Consider the following 23,839-nt stretch of genomic DNA (forward strand, 5'->3'; position numbering starts at 1 on the left):
ATGTGAAAAAGTAGAAAAAGAAATAGGATAGACACAGGATTTTGGAGAGAATATCCAAACACTATTACTCAATTTTCATATATCTCAAAATACCAATACAAGAGCTATGTATAGCTTTATTCAGAAAGTAAAGAAAAGACTAAAATACCCAACATGGAAAAAGACTAAAATATTGATCATATTAAATCAAAAACTAACAGTAATATTCAAAACATACTATGTTGGAAAATTTTGAATAAAATTATATATTAATTTAAATACCAACAAACACATCCTTTCACGAACAGTCGTGTTTGTCCGTGTACAGTCGTGTTCGTTCGTGAAAAGACATATTTGTTCGAGTTCTATTTATATAGAATAGATTGTCAAGTTCACAAGCTGTTGAAAAAGCTGTTGAAGTTGTTGATAAAAATATTCTGTGGATATTTATGCTCTCTATCTGTTCATAATGTTTTTGTTTTTCCTACTCCGGTGATAAGGAGCCTACGCACGGTTTGAGTTCGCTTGCGTAATCTGTTTTATCTTGGGAGACGATCGTCAATAGCGATGCCATCAGTCTTAAGGAAACTACTAATACATGCCTCAGATTTGTCTAACTCTTTCCTTTTAATTTCTAGTTTTATTGTTCGTATGTTTTTCTGTGTTCGATTTGTTTTTTGGTTAATCACATCCAACATTCTTAAGACAGAGTCCTATTTGTTTCTTAAGATTCTAACATTCTTAAGACAGATATATTATTTTATTAAGAATCTAACATTCTTAAGACATACAGTTTGTTTTCTTAAGAATCATACAGGTATGTGTTGGTGCATGTACGTTAATTGAAGATGAATCTGATTTAAGAACACGGTCACTTTAGAGGCTTTAGGCCTACTTGAACCAGTGGCAACGTGTAAGCCACACTAAAAGTCTAGAAAAATTCATTGGTATGAATTTTAAAGACTTGGTGATAAAAGAAAATATGTTTTCTTTAGAGATGATGATGATATGCGAAAATTCCATATTTGATATTTTCGCGCGTAACAGTTGATTTACATTAGAAATGTGAAATATCATAAATTGACAAATCTAAGCAGTGATGTTATCTAGACGAGTTAGACGCTGGTAGATGAACATTAGTTGGCTAGATTTAATTTGTGAAAGTCACAGAAAATGTAAAAATCAAACTGCCTTAAAATAAGTACGTCACAATGATGGAATCGAAGAAAAATATCATATCAATTGGTGAATATGCGGTATAAAAAGCTTCCAAATGATGAATGAGAATAAAGCCCATTAGAGAACAGGCATTATGTGAAGGAAAACCCTACGTAGTTGATTGGAGATTCCAAGATCTAGGTTCAAAGGGACAACCTAATTGCATAAACCTTGTGCGTTCACTGTGGGGGTTAAACCCTCGTCCATTTCTAGATGTAAACAGTGACACGAACGAGAAAAAGGTTAAGCTATATGCTTTTAATGATACATTGTGCGTCAGAAATTCTGAACAAATAAATCACCTATGTCAGAGTGAAGTGGGGTCGCTTCGATGGAGACTAGTGGGGCCTAGTTCTCTTAATCTCTCGCAGAACCAGGCGATGTTTATGACCATAACGAACATAACCATGAGAACCAATACCGCGTTATGTTGGTATCTGTGTGAGGTATATTATCGTTTACACAAATGGCAGAATAGTTCAAAGACATCGAGTCTACTAGTCAGCCAGTAAAGTAAATATACTTTCACAAGAAAAGGTTCAAGGCACATTAGCTACTTATCCTACGCAGATATCTCCTGTAGAAAGTTATCACCATGTCGTAATCGTCTCGTTTCTAATTTTATTCATGTGGGGGATTGTTGGAAAATTTTGAATAAAATTATATATTAATTTAAATACCAACAAACACATTCTTTCATGAACAGTCTTGTCCTTTGTGAACAGTCGTGTTTGTCCGCGTACAGTCGTGTTCGTTCATGAAAAGACATATCCGTTTGAGTTCTATTTATATAGAATGGATTATCAAAGTTCACAAGTTGTTGAAAAAGCTGTTAAAGTTGTTGATAAAAATATTATGTGAATATTTATGCTCTCTATCTGTTCATAATGTTCTTGTTTTTCCTACTCCGGTGATAACGAGCCTACACACAGTTTGAGTTCGATTGCTTGCGTAATCTGTTCTATCTTGGAAGACGATCGTCAATAGTGATGCCATCAGTCTTGAAGAAACTACTAATACAAGCCTTAAACTTGTCTAACTCTTTCTTTTTATTTTCTAGTTTTATTGTTCGTATGTTTTTCTGTGTTCGATTTGTTTTGTGGTTAATCACATCCAACATACTATTATTCCATCAATCTTCCAATTAATATATTAGTAGTCGATGTTCCACAAGGTATGACCTGCCAGCATCAAACCCGCCGCAACCCGCCGCAACTGCATCTCTCCATCATCAATTGTCAATCTTCATCGCCTAAACACTTAATTTAATTTCCAATATGTACTGTCAACCTTCATACACCTAACCACTTAATTTCCAACGGAACATATCCCTCCAATCCATCATAACAAAATATTTGATCATTTAATGTTAGATCTAGGCCTATTCGAATCTTAGGATGGAGATTCAAAGCATTTTAATACTTAACTTCAATAAATCTAGACCTAACGGTAAATAACTAAATACTGCTGTCCTGAAACAGCCTAATTTCAGGGCATATAAAATTGCTAGGTAATCTACAATTCACACAATAAATTCTAAATAACTTCATCTTTCTCTTCAACAATCATCCCAGTATATTCAATTCAATTACACCAAACTTGTACTCCTTTCCTTGTTCTTAATTTACTCCTAATACAAAGTGTTAAGAAACTTAAGTTGAGAAACTTGGACCTAACTCAGTGCAGAAGGTACCTTAAAAGAGATAGTTGTTTCACATATATAAATGGCGCTTAGGCTCTAAACTAGCTAATATAGGACACAAAACATTGACGCGAAAACAACAAAATTGTGACATTTCATTCACAGTTAAAAGAAAATTACACAGTTTATCCAAAATTTCAGGCAAACATGCAACCTGACTGCACCTAGAATGATTGGCATGAGAAGAGCATCTTCTCTTAGACATTGTCTGGCTCTTTTTCTCGTAGCATAACCAAGGAAACAAATACTGCGAATGTTTATCAATACCTCCTTGAATGCCAGCTGAAAAATTATTCTCACACTCGCCGATATTGGCAGCATTTGATGGTTTGCTAGAACTGCTTTAACGAGGTATGATTTCAACTGCCAAAATACAATGAGTACCATCGCGTAAGGACAGTAAGAAAGCATGAATTGCCACAAATCCAAATTATATGACAAGGTAGAAAAACATAAATGGAGCCAATCGGGAGATACTTTCTGATGACATAACATTTCCAAAGAAAATCTTAAGTTATTGAAATAATAGTACAGCTAGAGACTAAGGCAATATTTTATCAATCGATGCATCATCATGATACTCTAATTCATTCATCTGTAGAGCCATGTATAAAATTGCTCCAAACTCACCTTATGATTCTACAGCTGCAAGTCAATAATCTCAGACCATTTGAAAATATCAGAATGAACTTGGTCTCCACCCAATTCCTCTCCTCTAGCTCCTGCTGCTACCCTTATAATGTCCTCTATTAATTGAAAATTGCCCATTATATCTACATGAGCACCACTTTGGGTGCCTCTTCCCTCCAGAAGATTTGCTGGAGGGGCATGATTATATTCCCTTATGAATGTACTAATACCTGAAGGATTAAATCTAGTTTTCCCTCGCCAACCCTTTGCGCACATAAAACCAGCACTTAAAACAGGAACTGTCTCATCCCCGTTTACGGAGAAAACTCCGTCTCTTAGACAAGAGTTCTCACTTCCACCTGTTGCTGAGGTATCTATCTGAAATGGGATAGAGCATTCAGCAGTAGAAGTTAGCTTGTAAACATATGCTCTTTCAGTGGGTATTCCAACTCCATACATAGAATATATCTCCATATCAGGAGCATTTGGCAATCTGTAGAAGCAGTAAACAAGTTTCAGCAGTCCTAATCTTTACCTCATGAAAAGTTTGAGAAAGTTGTAGACGGGAAACATCATAAAGAGTAACCTTATCTATAAAAGAAATAATCGACATAAAAACAAAACTATTAAGACAGACTAAAAACCAGCTTTACATATAATCAGCTGAACTGAAGAGAATTCGTATGTAGTATTTGGCATAAAAATCAGTTTCTGCATGTGATGATTGTTATATTCAAAGTGCTGTGGAGGAAATTTATGCAAAACAGCTAGAAGCATTTGATGGAAGCAGAATATATGAGTTTGTTTTGCTCACAAAACTTGTGCCCATGCAGAAAAATTAAACCAAATCCTAATGCACTAAATCAAAAAGCAAAAAGTCATGAAAAGTGAAGGTGGAAATTCTCACTTTGTTTCCAAGGGGTTTGACCAATATTTATAGTGTCCATATTTTGGATCATCCAAATTGTCTGCAATCCCATGTGAAAAATGAACATCTCCTCGTGCCATAAGCTCGGGAGCAACAAAATGAAGCAGATCCAATATTGAATCAACAGTGTAAACTTTGTAATCTTTAACAGCTTTCAGAGCAGCAATACCCATTTCTTGGAACTCTGTCCAGACGTCGCAGCTGTCTGTATCTTTGTTACCCCTAACAGCGTCCTGAATATAATAATAACAGTGATAATGATAACAACAATAACAAAAGTAACTGAAAATCTTCAACCATAACATGCTTCAATATTATTCAAATGTGATAACAGCAGCTACTAGCATCTCACGATTCAGGATTCAGATGAGACTAACTAATCCTATATATCATTGTAACAATGTAACCATCAAAAGATAAAGAAAAGTTTTGATCTGAAATGATTATAACAGTGACAAATTCTGAAAATCTAATATAACAATCAACCTCTTAAATTATTGCTTCTGCATGCTTGCCAATTAAAAATAATTGAGGATGCAAGATGACTGAGACAATGTATTTAGCATTTGTGAATTGCACTTCCACCAAAGCTATTTCAAAATGTAGTCCTCTTTGAGTCTAGATGACATTGAAGGGCTAAAAGCAATGCCGTCAGCATTGAAGTAGGAAAAAATGTTAAGGTCAGGAGAATAGGAAAAAGAATAATACGAAGGAATACAAGATAGAACATTAATTTCACTGCAGGCAGTGATGCTTAAAGCCCTAGTGAGTAAGTGTGTGAGGGAGAGTGATAACTGATGAGGGTATATACACATAAGATACAATGCTTAACATTAATAAACTGAAATTGATATATTACCCTGAAATCTTTCCTGTCAATTTTGGATGAATGAAGCTCAGCCACATCCTTCCCAAATGAAATAATTCGGCCATAGTTCACACCGTCTTTGAAACTTGAAGTCCCTTTTCCAGTTTGACCTGCAGAGTTTGTTGTATTGTCCTTCGGTTTCTTTGCACCACAGTTATAGATTCCTTCAGGTGACCAATCAAGCCCACCCCAAATTGTATCCCCACCTTTTGGTAACATGGACATGGTTGAATCCCATGTGCGAGTCATCCGCATTAAATGTTGAAGAGTTTGAAGACCAAAGACATCCTTGTCCAAGAACACAGGTGCATAAGCCCTATAAAACGATTAGCATTTTATCAAAGACCCAAAAATAAGGTAGGTAGCACAGATCACTTAGAAAAATAATTTGGTCTATACACGTCAGATTAAAAAAAAATGGATAGAAAAGAAAAGAACTATTAGTTACAAAATGAATTCATAACTAGAAAGAAAAATGTGGGGGACATATACATCTAACTAGGGAAACATAATGCTTCATCATTACTATCTTCATTTTAGCAGTTAAAAGAAAAACCTGGCAGCAGCAATATCCCTGGCTTCATTAGAGAAAAGCCCAGACACTGCTTTAGGCACACCTAAAAAGGGCCCACCAATATTCATCACAGCCTTTATATGCTTAGCACACCAATCTGCTCCACCCCCACCACCCACAGGAGCAGGTGCTTCAACCCATTTCATGAAATGCAGAAAATATAGAACGCCCATCGAATGTGGAATAACGACAACCTTTTCCCCACCATTAGTAGCCACCATTAGTTCTATATTACTTTTCATCCTGCTTAGAGTTTGGTCCCTAACCTGATCAAATGAATCAAGCAGCAACAACTAAGCTAATTGGAAAAAAAAAAAAAAACAAGAAAATCGAAGGAGAAAATTTTATAGAAAGATGGTTTCAGTATCAGTGGGCATAAAAAAAAAAAAAAATTATAAGTACAAACAATAGTAGCAAACAAATGATTTAAAAAATCATACCTCAGTGTTCTGAAATGATAATCTCCAATCATATGCGGCCATATACATGGTCTTCTCCTCATATCCAATGCGAGCCAAATTAGCAATTAAAACTGCCCAGACAAAATAACCAGGCGCAAAATAATCAGCTGCCACAAGTCCAGATACAGGCCTAATCCTGACACCTGGAGGGTCCAGTCCAGTTTCATTGTCTAGTGACATATGCTCAACCCAGCATAATGGTCTGCATGAAAAAAAAAAGGAACAGGGAGAACAAACTTTAATCACTTCCACTAACTTTATTGTGTAACCTAATGAGATAATAGGTATCCCTAAAGAAAATACTAGAAATTGACATCAACTAGCTTCAGCAAAAGTGAATTATATCAAACAGTAACTTATTTTTCAGCTATGCACATTATCATATTCCAGAGGACAGAAGACAGAACAATAACAATACTTTGATAAATTATAGTTGCTTCACTCAAAATCATCAGGTAAAAAATAAGAAAATTGCCAAGGGCCTTCTGCCTTGTAATACATGCCAGCTTTTGCCGAAATGAAAGTCCAATGAAGAGACAGAGATCAGAGAGTGTCCTCAGTTGCAAGCATGGAACATCTACTAACCTAATTCTGTGCCCCCAATTATGATAAGTTTTAATCTAACAGAGGAATGTGGAAAAACCAGATTCTCAATTATCCAATGAAGCTTTCTAATCGCAACACAAACAATTAGATCATGTTGTTTGCTCACGCATAGAAATTGGACAAGTAGTAGTCCACTAAACTTCCCACCTGAGTCAGACCATATTGTTAGAGATTTTGATTCTCTTTGTACACAAAATTAATAACTAGGTACCGCAGGCTATTCCAACAATTCGGAGAACCAAAACACTGAACTTTCTTGCTAGAATTAGATTCTTATTGCACGCCAATATGTAACATACGCTCAAACCAATCAACTCTATATCTTCTAGAATACAGGGACCCTGTTGTCTCCATTTCTCAAGTGCTTGAACCATTATCAAACAGCTCTCAAACTATCAAATGAACCAACATGTCTGCACCAACGACAGGGAGGAGACATGGTGTTATGATTGCACAGATTCCTGCTCATCCCATCAGCATACTTAAATAGCAATAAACAGATGCCAGGAACCAAATTGCTATGCCTGTGTACATGGAAGCTACTAAAAGATACCAATGACACTCAGACTTTAGCCTATTAGAAACGTTTAGAACAAGTTACTGGGTAACCGCCGTTATTTTAGTTCAAACAAGATTCCATTAATTAATACCAAATGACCCTTAAGCAACCTCACCCACCCAAACAGCTTCTGCCTAAAGCAAAATTTCTTAAACTTAAAAAAAATGAAAACGAATATGAGAAAAGCAACCACGTAATTTATCGGTTAAAGGCATGATTAGTATCAAATTAAGAACAGCAGTTACTCTTAGAAGAAGGTAGACTTTTTAATGTCATTATTATTTTGTAATTACCTTCTGTAAACTTCACCAAATGTCCCACCCCAAAGTCGCTTTCTAAACAGTCCATCAGCACATTGGTGCCCCTCCCACAATTCAAGGCCACCTGTAACAATTCCAGGAACAAAAACAACCGGATGCTTCACACGTAGGCCTTCCTTCTTCAATTTCACGCCGGGCGGATCCGTCGACGGGCCCGTGATCGCCTCCGTGACGTACTGAGGGAAAGAAGCAGGCATTGCATTGAACAAAAAAAGCAACAACCACCAAATCGAACATATAAAACCGATGAACCAGCAACAACTGTCGACACAGGTCCATTTCTTTACTCTCCTCCCTCTTTGCTTTCTTTTCGGCTTCTCCTTCTCTTTCTTAATATCATCGTCGTCGTACTGAATATCAGATAAATCTGAATAACTCCGCACTTTCGACCTCCGTTTTAAAATTGACATCTCGGAGTATTCGGTAATAAAACAAAGGAACGATTAAATAAGTGAATGAAGAAGTGCTATTTTTCTTCTTCTTCCTTTATTTCCGTTCATGGAGAGAAACCGAGTGTGTTCGGCTAGAAGCAGAGTATACAGTCAAACCCTAACCCTAAATTTGAGTCGGACATTATTGCATGCTTAAGCACAGCAGAACGGCGGGGGAGGGGAGAGCAGAAAGCGCGATATGAGCCGGCTATGGACGACGTGGGAAAACGCGAATAGGAGTGTAGTCTTGTTCTGGAGAGCGAAGTTTCCGTTAAATAAAGGTTTCAGTTGAAGATACTCCTAATTGACAAGTGGACCCCATCACTGATACTAATTGTATACGTGGCCTCATTATGAAATTTCTGGCAACTTTGAGAAACGATCTGCTGCGTTGCGAGGACAGACACTATGCCAGGACGTTCGCGTGATCCAACGGTCCTGAAGTTTGCTGGGACCGATTTGTATTTGACTTAAAACATTTTTTGGTCCTATAGTGTTACACCCATGTATAATATTTTTAAATATAATTTTCTCAAAAAATATATTAAATATAATTAAATTAGTATGAAAAATTATATTACTATATATTTTACAATATAACTACTTTTACCATAATATTTCATTATAAGTAATTAAAAAATCTACTTGAATACTATATTTTGAATACAGTTACATGTTTTTTTTATCGTCGTAAATAAGAATCATTAATCCATTTTTACATTTCAATTAGGTATTCAAATATACATCTGGACATGACTGGAAACTGGACATAAAAGATATAAACCAACATGTGAAAGTGATTGTTCTTGACTTTTATTTATTAACATCGTAAATCAAACTGCCTTCTTTAAAATTTAAATGGTAATCTGATATCTGAACGAATCAAAGTAAATTGATGAATAAAAACCTTATTTCTTATATTATACCGGTTTAATGAAATAATAAATTAAAAATAAAATTTTATATAGATAATATCAATTTTATATATTAAAAATAAAATATCAAATAATATAAAATAGAAGAAAAACATGATTAAAATTTGATGAAATTGTTTTTTCCCTATAAAAAAAAGTTAAAAGAAACTATACCAACACATAATTCACTTTTATACTCATGCTTTGCACGATTTTTTTATTTAGTTTTGTGACCATTGTATAAGTATCTACAAATTTATATATTAACACCTTCATGAATATATAAAGTGTTTTCTCTAAAATTATAAGTATTAAAATTTAGTATAATAGTTTTTTAATTTATGGTGCATGTTGAAAAATAATGAATAATTAAGTTAGTTTTATTTTAAACTAATAATTAAGTTAGTTTTATTTCCTTTTTTTAAAAACTATTTAAGTATAATTACATATTTTTTTCATCATCATCACATATGAGAATTTTTAATTGTTTTTTTTGCATGTAACTCTTGAAATTTTCACATACATTCGAGCATAATTGAGGAAAATATAATCTAACATATGTTAGTAATTCCGTAACTATTATTTATTGTCATTGCAAGAATACATCTAAACGATATTGTGTTCTTTAAAATCTAAAAGGTAATTTAATATCCAATAGAGTCCAAACAACCCGAGAAATGTAAACTTTCTATCCAATGTTACAACCTATAATTTTCACTTCTTCAATCACATGTTCTCCTAATCAAGTATGGTTGCATATTCCATAAATTTGATCTATATTACGGACTAACTCAACATGTATTCCATTCTTTAATATCAATTTAGAAAATAATTTTTTTAAATTTAAAATATATAATTAATATATAATTAATCCTACACATCTCTACTACTTATTATTATTATTATTATTATTTTAATTATTATCTCATTTATAGACAAAAAAAAAGTTATACATAATACATTTTAAATTGGATATCTTATCTCATAACAACAAATTTTTTTATTAGAAATGGGAGCTAAGTTGACATGAAGGAGGCATTCTCAGTAAGTTTACCTGAAATGAGACATGACTTATTAGGTGGACATTAGCCGACGACTGGCTACTTACATGGGTAAAAAAACCTGGTGAAACTGGAAAACTTATATAGACGCTAACCGTATAAACCAATGGACTGAACGTGCATAACAGCGTATTAAATACACCGTATGATGGACTTAATAAGGAGTGCTTGTACATAAAGGAGACAAGACAACTATACAGACCTATAACGTTTATGGACAATAAGGACTTGTGTGCTACTGGAGTCCAGGAAGACCAACTACCACAATAGGATTAGACTCAGATTCATTTGGTACATCGCACCATACGAGGTAGACAAAATTCATGGAATTTTGTCAACAAATGATCCCGACTTGGATTCCATGAGACGAATCATATAATTGGTATATACAATATATTCTAGATGTCTTTATATGACCGACTCACGAATTACAAGCCTCTAATAGCACACGAGGTATGCCTCAATGACTTGATGGAACTCGACTCACAAGTGTTTTGGTAAATACACATTATTATGTCACAACATATTTGATATGCCTCCAGACTCAAGAATGACTCCAAACAAGATTGATTTTAGTTCTCGATCATGAAAATGATGGACTAAACATATGACCTTAACTTAGAATGGCTGCCACAAAATCGTTAGCATGGACACTTTAAATGGACTTTTCGTGTTATGACATGACATGAATTGACATGAATTGAATTTATAATTTGAAAGGAAAAATGTTTTACATTGGGAAAGAAAATGAAATTGCATTTACAAATTACAATGAGGCAAAAAGAATAACGGGACAACAAGCGCGTTTATAACATCACTCCCTTCCAACCTTATTCCTCCAAAACTGATATGGTCAATTCATCTTTCCTAGGAATTGGTTTAACCTATTTATCAACAAGGGATAAATGAATTCGTTCTCTCAAAGTAACCAAATGCATGTTTTGGTATCCTAAGGGGACATTACTAGGGCTACTTATATGAGCGTCGGATTGATCTGGTCGAGGGTACTTTCAAAGGCTCCCATAGCACGATACCTACGCCTCTCCTCATTCAGGAGTTCTAGCAATTTGTAGGTGTACATCTATGAGTATTTTGCAAACATGTACACTCAAGGCTTCCATAAACGTATGGAATATACACATCGACAAAACGGGGCTGATAGGATAATGGTGCGAATTGTGCAAGTGTAGTGAAGTGATGCAACAGACATATTTTAATAAAAGATAATTTTAGGTTCATTAATCATCAGACCCTTATGTTGTTTAAGTCATTTACTTTGTTCCCCAGCAGAGTCACCACTATGAGCATTCATGAAACCCCGGATTACCCTACTCTCAGAAGGGATTTCGGCAAATGGGATTCCGTTTTTATATACCACCGTCACTTACCTTTTTTAAGGACAACGCTTAACGTGTTCCTTCCAGTGTATGCATTCTTTGGACTATTTTTCTAAACTGTTTTATCATTTTTTAAGGTTAGATTAATTATTTCAGAGTCGCCATCCGAGTTTTAATGTTCGGGAACATGTCAAAAGTTTAGATGGCACATGATAGGGGTAAAAAACCCTTATCTTTAGGTATGGTTTTTACGGTAGTTTTAATTTAATTTCAACAAATAAGCAAGAATTTCTTGCACTTTTATCCATTTGTATCAGTTTTTTAGTTTTTGCACTTGCTTTAGCGTCTTTTTTTTTTTAGTTTTAGGCTTTTCTGAGTGTTTTTTTTTGACAGAATAGCGTCAAAACAACACACACTTAAACTTTACCTTATTTATTTTGGCTAATTGATTCACCAAAAGGAGTTTTTTTTACTCAAATCTGAAGACTAGTGGATCAATTTAGCCTTTAGACTAATGATTTTTGGAGTTTAAATGCGTGCGTGCAGGTTATAGGTGGATGAAAACAGTGGAAAGTCACGATTCGGGACCCCCATGAGCAGTTTCGGCGAGCTAGCATGCGAAAATCAGTCAAAAAGCTGATTTTCGGTCCCAGGAAGCCCAATTTTACACCCGGACTTCCTACTTCAGTTCAAAGACACTTTAAATTTGGTTTTGGGTCACTTTATATCTATAAATAAGACCCCTTTCTCATATGTAATTTTTATCTTTCGCTTGTATAAATTAGTCTATCCCTAACATCGAGAATCCTCCTATCCTTCCTCCATCTGCCATTGAAGAACTCCTCCGAGCTCCAAAGGATTCGCAAGGTTTTCCATCATTCAGTCCTAGGAAGATGACTGCTTGGTCGACAAGTTCCTTGAAAGGGATTTCTACTCTCTTTTATTTCCTGTCTGCTTTAGATCTTTCCTATGTATCTTAGGTTGATTGTAACTTGTGATAAAAATTCTTCATCTTTAATATAATTTTCGGTATTAATTTCTCTATTGATTTTTATTTCCATCTGTTTATGTTTTACCTAATTGGTGTAAATTATTCAATAATCCAAAATTGTCTAGGTTCATATTGCGAGTCGAATTTGATTATCCTTAATCGAAGAACCTATGAAATTGACAACCTCATAGTTGGTAAGACTCAAATTTCTGAACCTAACCTATGAAATTGACAACCTCATAGTTGGTAAGACTCAAATTTCTGAACCTTAGAGCTAGCTCGGCTTGTAACAAACGAATAGCGGGCTAGAAACCGTGGAAGGATAAGTAGATTTAATCGCCTTAGACCTAAGCAATTCAGATTATATTATCAATTAATTGTTAAATTAAGTTGAAAATAGTATTATCGTATCATTCCATTCACTGCGTTGCTTAATATCAATTAGAAGTAGGATTAACTTAGATAAAAACTCAATCTAAACCCCCTATCGCCTCGATAACATTAGAAGCCTAAAAGTTTGGTACTTGAGGTATAAATCATGTGGATTCGATACCTGGACTTGTCCAGATTTATTACTTGATAACGACATAGTACACTTATCTCTTAGTGAGCCTTTGAGCGTGAGCTCAAGGCGCATCAGCACATGGGCTCACAACATGCTAGCTCTTCAGAGTTAAGTTTGTGACTTAAACGGTTTAAGGGTCTGATTAATAAACACGGAGACTTGTCTTTATCAAAATACCATAATATTTCTAATATGGTTTTAATTAAATATCGTTTAACGTTTGAAAGCGATAAATAAATACTGGAATATAAAATTAGGGTAAATAATTTATTAGTACCCTAGTTTTTACCTAACACACTGTTTAGTCCCTCTATTTTGAAAAACTCATTTTAAGGTCCCTATTTTTTGCCAATATTAACCTTGTAGTCATTTTATCTATTTTTTTAGATTTTTAACCGAACATATCTTAGCTTTTAAAACAACCAAAATACAATACAAGTTAACCATGTTACTCTGTTATTTTATATTTATTTATTTATGTTAACATATAACGATTACAAGTCTAAAAAAAACTAGACAAAAGGACCAAAGGGTTAATATTGGCAAAAGTTAGGGACCTTATAATGTGTTTTTCAAAATAGAGGGACTAAACAGTGTGTTAGGTAAAAAGTAAGGGACTAATAATTTATTTACCCATAAAATTAGTGGATTACTAAACCTAGCCACCATTTCCTACCCCTAGTCTCATGAAAAGACGAAATTGCCCTTTCAACAAATTCACTCATCTTCTCAAATTTTCAAATCCTCTCAAAAACACAAAACTCTCTAAAATCTAATCCGGACTAATTTAGTAAAGAAAAAACAATGGGAAATGACTAATGATACATAATTTTGTTCAAAAATATGTTTTATTTACGATTGTTGTAAGTAAAATCAAATGATTTTTTAAAAATCAACTTTTCGGTGTCGGGGCATGTGAAGAATATGTCTCCACCACAGGTGGGGCGTATGAACATCACGCCCCACCATAGGTGGAGGCATATGAACAATATGCCTCCACCTATGGTGGGGCGTGATGTTCATACGCCCCACCTGTGGTGGAGGCATATTCTTCACATGCCTACGTGAAAATTTTTTTTTACCAATTTTACATTTTAACTATTATTATTCTAAACAATTATAAACACTATAATTATTCTAACAAATTGTAAATATTATAATTATGAACATTATAATTTGAATTATAATTATTAATATTATAATTAAATTATAATTTTACCCCTAACGTTGATAAATTGGATCAATTTCAGACACTATTATAAAATACAGTCATTTTTTTTCTTTATTTTGCACCAATTGCATATCAATTTGTTCTAAAAAAATGATATAATGTTTTTTATAATTTAATAATAAAATTGAAGGTTAATATTTTTTTCTTATTTTTTTCACATCCCAACATATGTGTGAAGTGTAGATGACAAGATTCATGACCGAGAAAATAGTTTGATGAATTATTTCTCAAATTGACCCAATTTATCAATGTTAGGGGTAAAATTGCTCTTGGCTTCCAACATTAGGGATAAAATTGTACCATTTTAGACGTTAGGGGTAAAATTGCTCCTAACCCAAAACGTTAGGGGTATTTTTGTCATACCCGACCCAAAACGGCATCGGGTATGAAGAGAAAACAGGATAACGAAAAGCCAAACGTATTTTCTAATAGATAAAAATATTATTTAGACTACCTAAAGTTTTATTTATTATTTGGCTTGGACTCGATAATTCTATCAAGCTTCCTACGTATCCCGAACATATATTAATCTTTAAATCGGGAATCAAAGCCACGTAGTTCTACCTATTTTAGGTAGTTCTCTTAACTTATTAACTCGATTTAACTTATTGACATATTAATGATTTAACTTATTGACATATTAATGATTTAACTGTATGCTTCACTTTATTACTACATAATTTTATATATATAACTCATTTTATCAAAACGAATCAAATCAAATAAACGTTTTATCAAAACGAATCAAATCGAATAACTAGCTCATGAACAAATAAACATTTTATCAAACCATTTCGTAATCAAATAAACATTTTTATCAAACCAACTCATAGTCAAATAAATTGCTTTGATAAACCAATTTGTAAACCAACTCGTAATCAAACAAACGCAAAACATTATATTTCAAAAGCATTGAAAACGTAATACAAAATTTGCGTGTCCATCCTCGAATTCCACCCGTGTAGCTCATCAATCATATCAATAATCGAGATATCTCATTCATATCTCGTCTTGCCTAACGTTAGGACTACCAGCCGTGCACTCTGGCCATACCGCCATTAGGTATGGTCTTACAACTTACAACTCCTACCCCGGGCAATCCTAGATGGACAAAACCATTTTTATCTATCGTTCAAAATATCGCAACATGAAATCATATTTGGACTTCAATCCAAATCACAAAAATAATAACAATAATAGCCGTAACATCTTTCTCAATCCAAAAATACTTCGAATAAAATTGTCAAATTCATTTTCTAATTTTCAAAATATCACAATCGTAAATAATTATTCTACAATCAAAATTAAATATATATATAAACAATATATTTCAAACAATTTAAATAAAAATATTCAAAATAACTCAAAGATTATATATAAACAATTTAAAACTAAATTTTAAACCAAACACTCTTACGAGACTTATTTTTATCCGGAATAGCTACGTATAATACTAGACCGGCATCGTTAGTTCCGATCGAAAGTTCAGTTAGACTCGTTACGGGACATAAGTCTACTTGTACTCTCTACTTGAAAAATATCTGTATTAGTCCTTATATTTTCAACTTATTTTAACTCTAACTGTTAAAGTTCCTTAAAATATTTTAATGATCGAAATTTCTTATTAGATTATTTTCTGTCACTGAGATAGTAAATTTTAGAACAACGTAGTTAATTCAGACTGATTATACTTTTAAATTCGGACTGATTATACTTTTGAACTCGTGACGAGACTAAAATACCGACTTGAATAAATCTAACGGACAACTGTCTAAATTTTATATTTTTGTTAGTAACCTATAGACTCGATATATCACTAGGTATAAACCTGTATGAATTTGACGAATTTGACGAATACTAAAATCAGAATTACTCAAAATCATACTTAGAATATTTTAAAAATAATTTAGATTTAAAATACAGTTACCGAAATATCGTCGTCGATCACCGAAATTAATCAGTGTAATCCGTTAATAGCTGATCCAAAATATCGTCGCCGACAGCTAATCCAAAATATCGTCGTCGGTCACCGAAAATTAATCGATGTAATCCGTTAACAATCAAAAACGTTTTTCTCAAATTTTTAACAAAAGATTTTGATTTATAATTAATCAACCCTTCCTCCTTTTTTCTAAGATCCCCTCCAAAAATATATATAATTGTGTGCATAGTTTTATTTAAATTTTAATCTATTAAACACTTGTCATCACTAAATTCTACATTTTGACACCTCATTTATTATCTAGTTGACACATAGGTATAGAAAAACTATGTTTTTATATTTAATTGACACTTACATGTATAAAAGCCATGTTTTATATCTAGTTGACACATGTATACATATTATAAATTAATTAATTTGATGTAATAAAAACCTTTATTCACATTATATGAATGTATGAATTGATAACAATCTGGGTATTAAAAGGCTTGCTGTGGAGTCTGATAATATGGAGGCTATTAGTATGATCTCTAATAATCATGCTTTTTGTCTTAGTAGCCAGAACCTTATCAAAGCAATAAGAAGTCTTGGCTTCTCCTTTGAGTCCTTAGAGTTCAGCCACATCTACAGAGAACAAAATCGAATTACGGATCGCTTGGCGGCGGCTGGACACGAGGGGATGTTAGGTGTTTCCACCATTTCTGATCCTCCTATCTATCTTTCTTCTCTCCTTTTAGAGGACAGAGTTGGGGTTAACTTTCCTAGGCTGATCCCAGGTTAGCTTTTGTCTCGGTGTTGGTTTGTTTTCTTTCCTGTTTCTACAAAAAAAAAAAAATGAATTGATAACAATATTAATCCATTTACTTTAATATGAATTAATAAATTATTCTTAATTTATTCACAAAATTATTCTTAATCCATTTGAAATTATTTTCAACTCGTGTATGTGTATTAGTAATTAGAAAATGTTAATTTTGGTCCTTTAATTTATCACTTTTTATAATACTTACCCAAAACTTTTTATTTACAACTAAACCATTAAATTAAACTCAATTAGTAAATTTAAATTCGTAAATTAATCGACACTCTCAAAAGATATATTATAATTTAATAAAATTATAAATTTTAGACACGGACGTGACAATTTTTACACCTTAACCCTAAAAACAATAAGTTCTAAACAATTCTAAATATTAAAAAATTACAACAAGTCAATTCGTCCGGTTCCATGGAATAATAATAATTAAAATGTAAAATTGGAAAAATAAATTCACACGTGAGTATGTGAACAGTCTTTCTTAAATCTATCACACATCGATTCATTGAGGAATGGAACCGGACGAATTAGCTTGTTGTAATTTGTTAATATTTAGAATTCTTTGAACTTATTGTTTTTAACACATTTTAACACATGTTTGATACTTAATGTATATTATTTAATTATAATGTTAATAATTATAATTCAAATTTTAATGTTAATAATTATAATATTTAAAATTTTTTAGAATAATTATAATATTTATAATTGTTTAGAATAATAATAATTAAAATGTAAAATTGGAAAAAAAAATCACACGTGGGAATGTGAACATCACGCCTCACATTATTTAATTATAATGTTAATAATTATAATTCAAATTATAATGTTAATAATTATAATATTTAGAATTTTTTAGAATAATTATAATATTTATAATTGTTTAGAATAATAATAATTAAAATCTAAAATTGAAAAAAAAATCACACGTGGGCATGTGAACATCACGCCTCACCACGTGGTGAGGCATGCGGCTATCACGCCTCACCATGCGTGATAGCCACATGCCTCACCACGTGGTGAGGCGTGATGTTCACATGCCCACGTGTGATTTTTTTTTCAATTTTCAATTTTAATTATTATTATTCTAAACAATTATAAATATTATAATTATTCTAAAAAATTCTAAATATTATAATTATTAACATTATAATTTGAATTATAATTATTAACATTATAATTAAATAATGTGAGGCGTGATAGCCACATGCCTCACCACGTGGTGAGGCGTGATGTTCACATGCCCCACCACGTGGTGAGGCATGTGGCTGTCATGCCTCACCACATGGTGAGGCATGTGACTATCACGCCTCACCACGTGGTGAGGCATGTGATACACACACGCCCGTATTTCGTAGAGAGAAAAAAAAAATTCAAAGACCAAAACCAATAAGGGCAGTTTGGTCATTTCATGGGGTTAGGGGTGGGAATTGGTGGCTTGATATAACAACACCCTAAAATTATCACATTAATTTCACAAATGACATAAATAGCCCTAATACATCAGATCTAGTCCTAGAAAATAAATCTATTAAACCTCCAAGACAAATAAACGTTAGCTGTGGGACATTGGGACCCTTCTTTCGGATTTAACGACGACGCCATACTCGATCAAATAGGACTCATTTAATATTAAAATCTAGCAAACAACATGCAATCATATCTGAAGCCTAATTCATTAATCTAATCAGTTTTAATATATGAGTGACGAAAATATCCTTTTTATCTCAGGATTGATTTTAGCCTCATTTGATTAAAAATAATAGAATAATACATTTACCGAAATAAATCTATCCTACCCGAACAGGAAAACATGAGTCTACCCATATGTCCCTGCTTTCGATCTGGCCCGATCGGGAACTAGGTCGCCGATCGAGGGCCACCCTACGGGCATACCCTTTTTTTTACATGTCAGAAACCGGAAACAAAGATAAAAATGTGAAAAATATAAATAAACAGATAGCAGGCAGTAGGGATGAGCTTTAAAAACCCTTGAAAAGTTACCTCTGAAACGCTTTTCCAGTTTTTGTAGTGTGGTAGGCCGATGAACACGTGATTAAGACTTGAGCAGCAATCCAGACCCATGCAACAGAAAATTAAGATGGACAGAAAGTGGACTTCCATGTATTTGAACCGAGATTCACCGGCAAATGAGAGGTTTTGACTCAAAAAGATCAATTTTGGAAGTGTAATGATTTTAGAATTGACAAATGGCGAGAAACAGCTGTGATAAATGTATTTTCTCTACTATAAGACTTGAAATGATATTTATTTTGGGTGTAGGAACCTTCAAATATAGTAAATTTGGTGTATAAATGGTGTGTTTCACTCTATTTTCACTCAATTTCAAGTGTTTTCACTCATTTTCACTCAAAAATATTTTCTCTTTCTTTGAAAACTTTCTTTTTTTGGTGCAAAAACCGTTCTCCCCCTGGTTTGGTCGGTTTTTTTCCACTTAAGCAGTGGAGAAAACTCTCAAAACTGCCGAAAAGCTGTTTAGAAACCACATGAAAACCGTTTATGATCACTGATCGGGGATCAGGGTACCCGATTGGGGACCTGCTAATCGATCGGTGACCTACGTGTCAGGCGGGAACATTTTAAACCTCAGAATGATTAAACTTTATGGATTTTGATAAAAATGAAGTAAAGTAAGCTAAAGAATGCAGAAACAACAGGAACTAGGTCTAAATCCACTACCACATATCTAATTATAATCTATACATATACTAAATCTGTAGATAGATTTAACAGATGTTAGTATGATAATAATGTTTTTGCTGATGTGTCTTCATAACACAGCTTTCCTTCTTTAACATTTGGAGATCGTTTTTTTCTTATTTCCTCACATGTGTTACATGACCTCCACTTCCCTTAATTGTTCAACTACTTCTTTCACACTCAAATGTGAAACTTCCTTTTGAAACTGGTTTTTCTGTGTACATAAAACTGAAATGCTCAATATTTAGGATTTATTCTTAATCTTACAACTGCTTACTCTCTCACATGTTTTAATGTTCATCGAAGACGAATTTTTAAGCCTGAGCATGGCCTCTTTCCATGGTGTTTTTCATCTATTAATTGAGGAACCAATTAGTAATGGATGGAAGTCCATTTCTCTGTCTTCCAATTCCATTGAAATGCTCATGTTTTATGTCTCTGTTAGTAACGGGTAACTTTCTTGAAGAAAATCGGTGGGTTTCCATTACTGCCATCTTTATCTTTTACTAGGAGTTTTCAGTTATTATTATTATGATTAATTGATTTTGAATTAATTAAGGGCTAATCACTTGAATTATTCAACTGGTAGTGAGCAAGGGTAAAAGTTCTCATATCTTGAGATTTAATGAAGGAGTTTTCTTCATATATCCCCTTCCACCGAACCGATGAAGTTTGGTTTTGTCTTACCTTTTTTTTCTCAATGATTCTTGAAAATCAGAAATATTTTACAGATGAGCAAGATAGTTTTCTCAAGGACAACTACTATATTTTTAAGGACAACTACTATATTTTTTTTATGATGTGTTGCATATTGTTGTCTAGGTCCAACATGTTCTAATTGGTATCTTCAATTGATGTTATCTATATAGGAGTGACAATTTTGAAATTTTTACTCTTGAATCACTTATATAGCCGTAACAAATTGCAACTTTGTTGTACAATGATCCTTTTCTATTACTTGCAATATATCAAATTTCATTAGATTAACATCATTGCTAATTCTTTTATTTAAAGGTAGGAACAAGTAGCCTATAGATCAAGTAATGGATATACAGTGCAGTATAGAGTTTGATCAGTTCAGGAAATCAATTTAGTTAGTTTAGAGTTTGATGCATGCTCACCAACTTAGCCAATGATTTATTAACCTGCTAGAAGTTGTCCAACATCTTTCATCTTTTAGTCGAAATACAAAGTTTGTGTTCTTTTTGCTGGGAAATTCTTCTTTGCCCTTTCAATAGGTATATTACGGTTTCATCCATTAAGTTTCTGGAGCAAGACAGAATTACAATTGTGAAATATAATGGTTTTTAAGTATTAAATAAACTTAATCACAAATAACTCATAGCAAAGTTACAATTGTAAACATAATTTTTATAAACCAGAATATCAAATTGTTCTCCTTCTAATTTAAAATATGGTAAAGTTCAAATAAAACCCCTGTGGTTTCACTAATTTTCAGATAAAGGACTGTGGTTTACTTTTTGTCAAAACGATGACTGGGGTTTTCAACTTTAGCAAAATAAGGACTTTTTCGATTGATTCTATTAAAATCATCATTAACAACTTCAAAAATGACATATTTTAAGAACTACTAATATTCTAAGCAACTTTAATTCTTCAACTTTTTTATTTCGAGGTTATTTTGATGATGTTTGGTGGTAAAGAGAGAGAAAGTTAATGTTTAGATTGAGAAAGTTCCAAAAAAGATGATTTTCTAAAATAAAAAATATAGTTCCATAGAAAATATGACATTGAACAACTTTAATTCTTGAAAATTTTCATTTTCAGGTCGTTAAAGATAGTTTTAATAGCATTATTAAAAGTGCGAAACCTCAGTCCTCGTTTTGACAAAAAGTAAACCACAGTCTTTTATCTGAAAATTAGTGAAACCATAAGGATTTTATTTGAACTTTCCCCTTTAAAATATATGCCTAAGAAAAGAAGTCCCCCATTCGTAACTCACTTCTCTGAAGCAAGGTAAGGTAAATCGAGTCTTACGGGAACGAAGGATAAGAAGTTTTCCTATTCTACAGAACCCATTACACCAGACAGAGGCGCCCCATAGGGCTTATACCAGAACTAAGGTAAGGCGCCAAAGGATAGGCTATAAGAGGTCCCAGGTAAGGCAAGAGGGTTGTTTACGAGGTCCCAGAAAAGCCAAGAAATGGGAGGTCACAGAAATGGCGCCGCTTTCTCTGTAGTGTTGTCACACAGCTGCCCGCCTAGAAGCGCCACTCGCTCTGTAGTGTTGTCACACAAGATAAGCACACCGCCCGCCTGCTGGCCGGGCGAATCTAAGTTCTCTTCCGGTCAACTGTCCACCCAGTCAAGTGCAAAAAACACAGTAGAATCACGCAACGCACGCTGCTGGTGTGCTTCCTGCCGAAAGAAAGAAGAGCGACAAGGTTTAGTTCAGCTTTGACTGTTTGCAGCATGGGAGCGGATTACCCAAAAAATCCCTGGGAACAATGAAAAAAAAGATATCTCGGTAACGAAAACTATAGGGGGCTGTATTGGCGAGATCCAACGGTGAACAGCTGCCCAAAAGAAAGACCGCCTGGAAGTCCGAGGACCTTTAGTACCGTACCCTGCCCCCAAACCAGCAGCCTTCGCGCCAAGCAAGACCGCCCTTGCCCCTCCATTCCGCCTCTTTCTTTGCTTTGTTCCAATAGAGTATAAGGCAAAGCAAAAGTGGTTCATATGCCTACTTTACCTACTTGACAAAAAAAGATTTTTTTTTTTAATTTTTCGAAAGAAGACGAAAATGAATCGAAATCCAATGGATTTCGATTTGATTCTTTAGTCAATCCATTGCGAAATGCTTTTCTATTTCTAAAATACCCAATATATGTTTTACATCGTCTATGTGAAAATCTTCAATTTGCATAAGATCTTCTTGACTCTTATTCAAAAGGTCTGATAATGTATGTATATTAGACCTTTTGAGGCAATTATAGATCTTAGGAGTCAATTCGAATTGGTCAATAAAAATGTATTTCAATGGTATTTCTTTTTTATTTTTTCTTTTTTGTCAGAAAGTCTTCTTCGGGAGTCTTCATGAATATGCTCCTAGTAGTTCACGGATAAAAACAACCGACTACATCAGAAGAAAAGGCAGAAGTCTGGGGCACCTGCTACCGGATCCCGTTGAAGTTTACGAATAGAGTAGAGTTCGGTCGAACGCAAAACAACGAGTTCTTATTATACCTATATCAGATACCAGATTTTGGGAATTACTTGTACTGCATTTCTAGTCATAATATGGATAATGGATAGTGGTAAGAAGACTATTTGACTTTATCCCCTCTTTTGTTTTGCGTTTTGTTTTTTGAATCTGCAGTTTGATGTATGCAAACCTGGTAACCTTACAGCTAGTGCGTCAGTCACCCTTCGGGATAGGAGTAGGAGTCAGTATCTGCTCTACCCTTCAAGCCAATAAATATACTCAAGCCAAGGAATATACCTTTCTGGTGCTCTTATCAGATCTATCAGGTTCGGAAGAAAAAAAGGGTTATAGTAATCCCATGCCAGAAAGGAGTTTTGATTAAGCAAACCCTAAACCTGACGGTATGGAAAGCAGCCTAAGAGTAAGAGTTCTTTACCGAAATAGAAATAGAATAAGGCACTACCCTTTATCTATCTACTTTTGCGAGGGAATCTCTTGTGTCCACTGGTGCTGTAGTTAAAGATGTTGCCACTGCTGCAGATGTAGTTCCTGTTGTAGTTACTGTACCTGTATTAGCCGGAGAAGAACTTCTATCAGCTGTGAAGCTAGAAAAGACTTTTAGTTGTCCGATCCAATGCAACCTCATTCAATACTATGCTTTGAAACCTCTGAACAATTTGAAAGAAAGAAGCCCCCACTCTTCTATGCTTTGAAGTGACGCGCTACCAAGCTGCGCTACATCCCTTTGTAATTGATTTACAATGTTATTGTAAAGAATAACCATTTTGTTTTCCACATACTAAATTTCATTTTTCCCA

General features: G+C 33.7%; 1 protein-coding gene across 1 annotated transcript; it reads right to left on the reverse strand.

Annotated features, from left to right (window-relative positions):
- Nucleotides 1-2,972: 2,972 nt before the first annotated feature.
- LOC136203326 (phospholipid:diacylglycerol acyltransferase 1-like) lies at nucleotides 2,973-8,520 on the reverse strand. The gene is made up of 7 exons (XM_065994448.1): nucleotides 7,819-8,520; nucleotides 6,340-6,562; nucleotides 5,882-6,165; nucleotides 5,317-5,641; nucleotides 4,437-4,690; nucleotides 3,530-4,022; nucleotides 2,973-3,262 (listed from the first exon to the last, which is right to left on the reverse strand). The coding sequence occupies exons 1-6, from the start codon at nucleotides 8,253-8,255 to the stop codon at nucleotides 3,539-3,541; spliced, it is 2,007 nt and encodes a 668-aa protein (XP_065850520.1). The 5' UTR covers nucleotides 8,256-8,520; the 3' UTR covers nucleotides 2,973-3,262; nucleotides 3,530-3,538.
- Nucleotides 8,521-23,839: the final 15,319 nt, after the last annotated feature.

Source organism: Euphorbia lathyris, chromosome 8, assembly GCF_963576675.1.
Source record: "Euphorbia lathyris chromosome 8, ddEupLath1.1, whole genome shotgun sequence".
In the NCBI taxonomy this organism is placed as follows: Eukaryota; Viridiplantae; Streptophyta; class Magnoliopsida; order Malpighiales; family Euphorbiaceae; genus Euphorbia; species Euphorbia lathyris.

Bases quoted from the DNA above. Each gene is read 5' to 3' on its own strand.
- LOC136203326 (XM_065994448.1), bottom strand. From the start codon at position 8,255: ATGTCAATTTTAAAACGGAGGTCGAAAGTGCGGAGTTATTCAGATTTA. The intron at 6,166-6,339 runs GTATGATTTTTT...TCATTTGATCAG, and splicing joins TATCATTTCAGAACACTGAG to GTTAGGGACCAAACTCTAAG. The intron at 5,642-5,881 runs GTTTTTCTTTTA...ATCGTTTTATAG, and splicing joins AGGGATATTGCTGCTGCCAG to GGCTTATGCACCTGTGTTCT.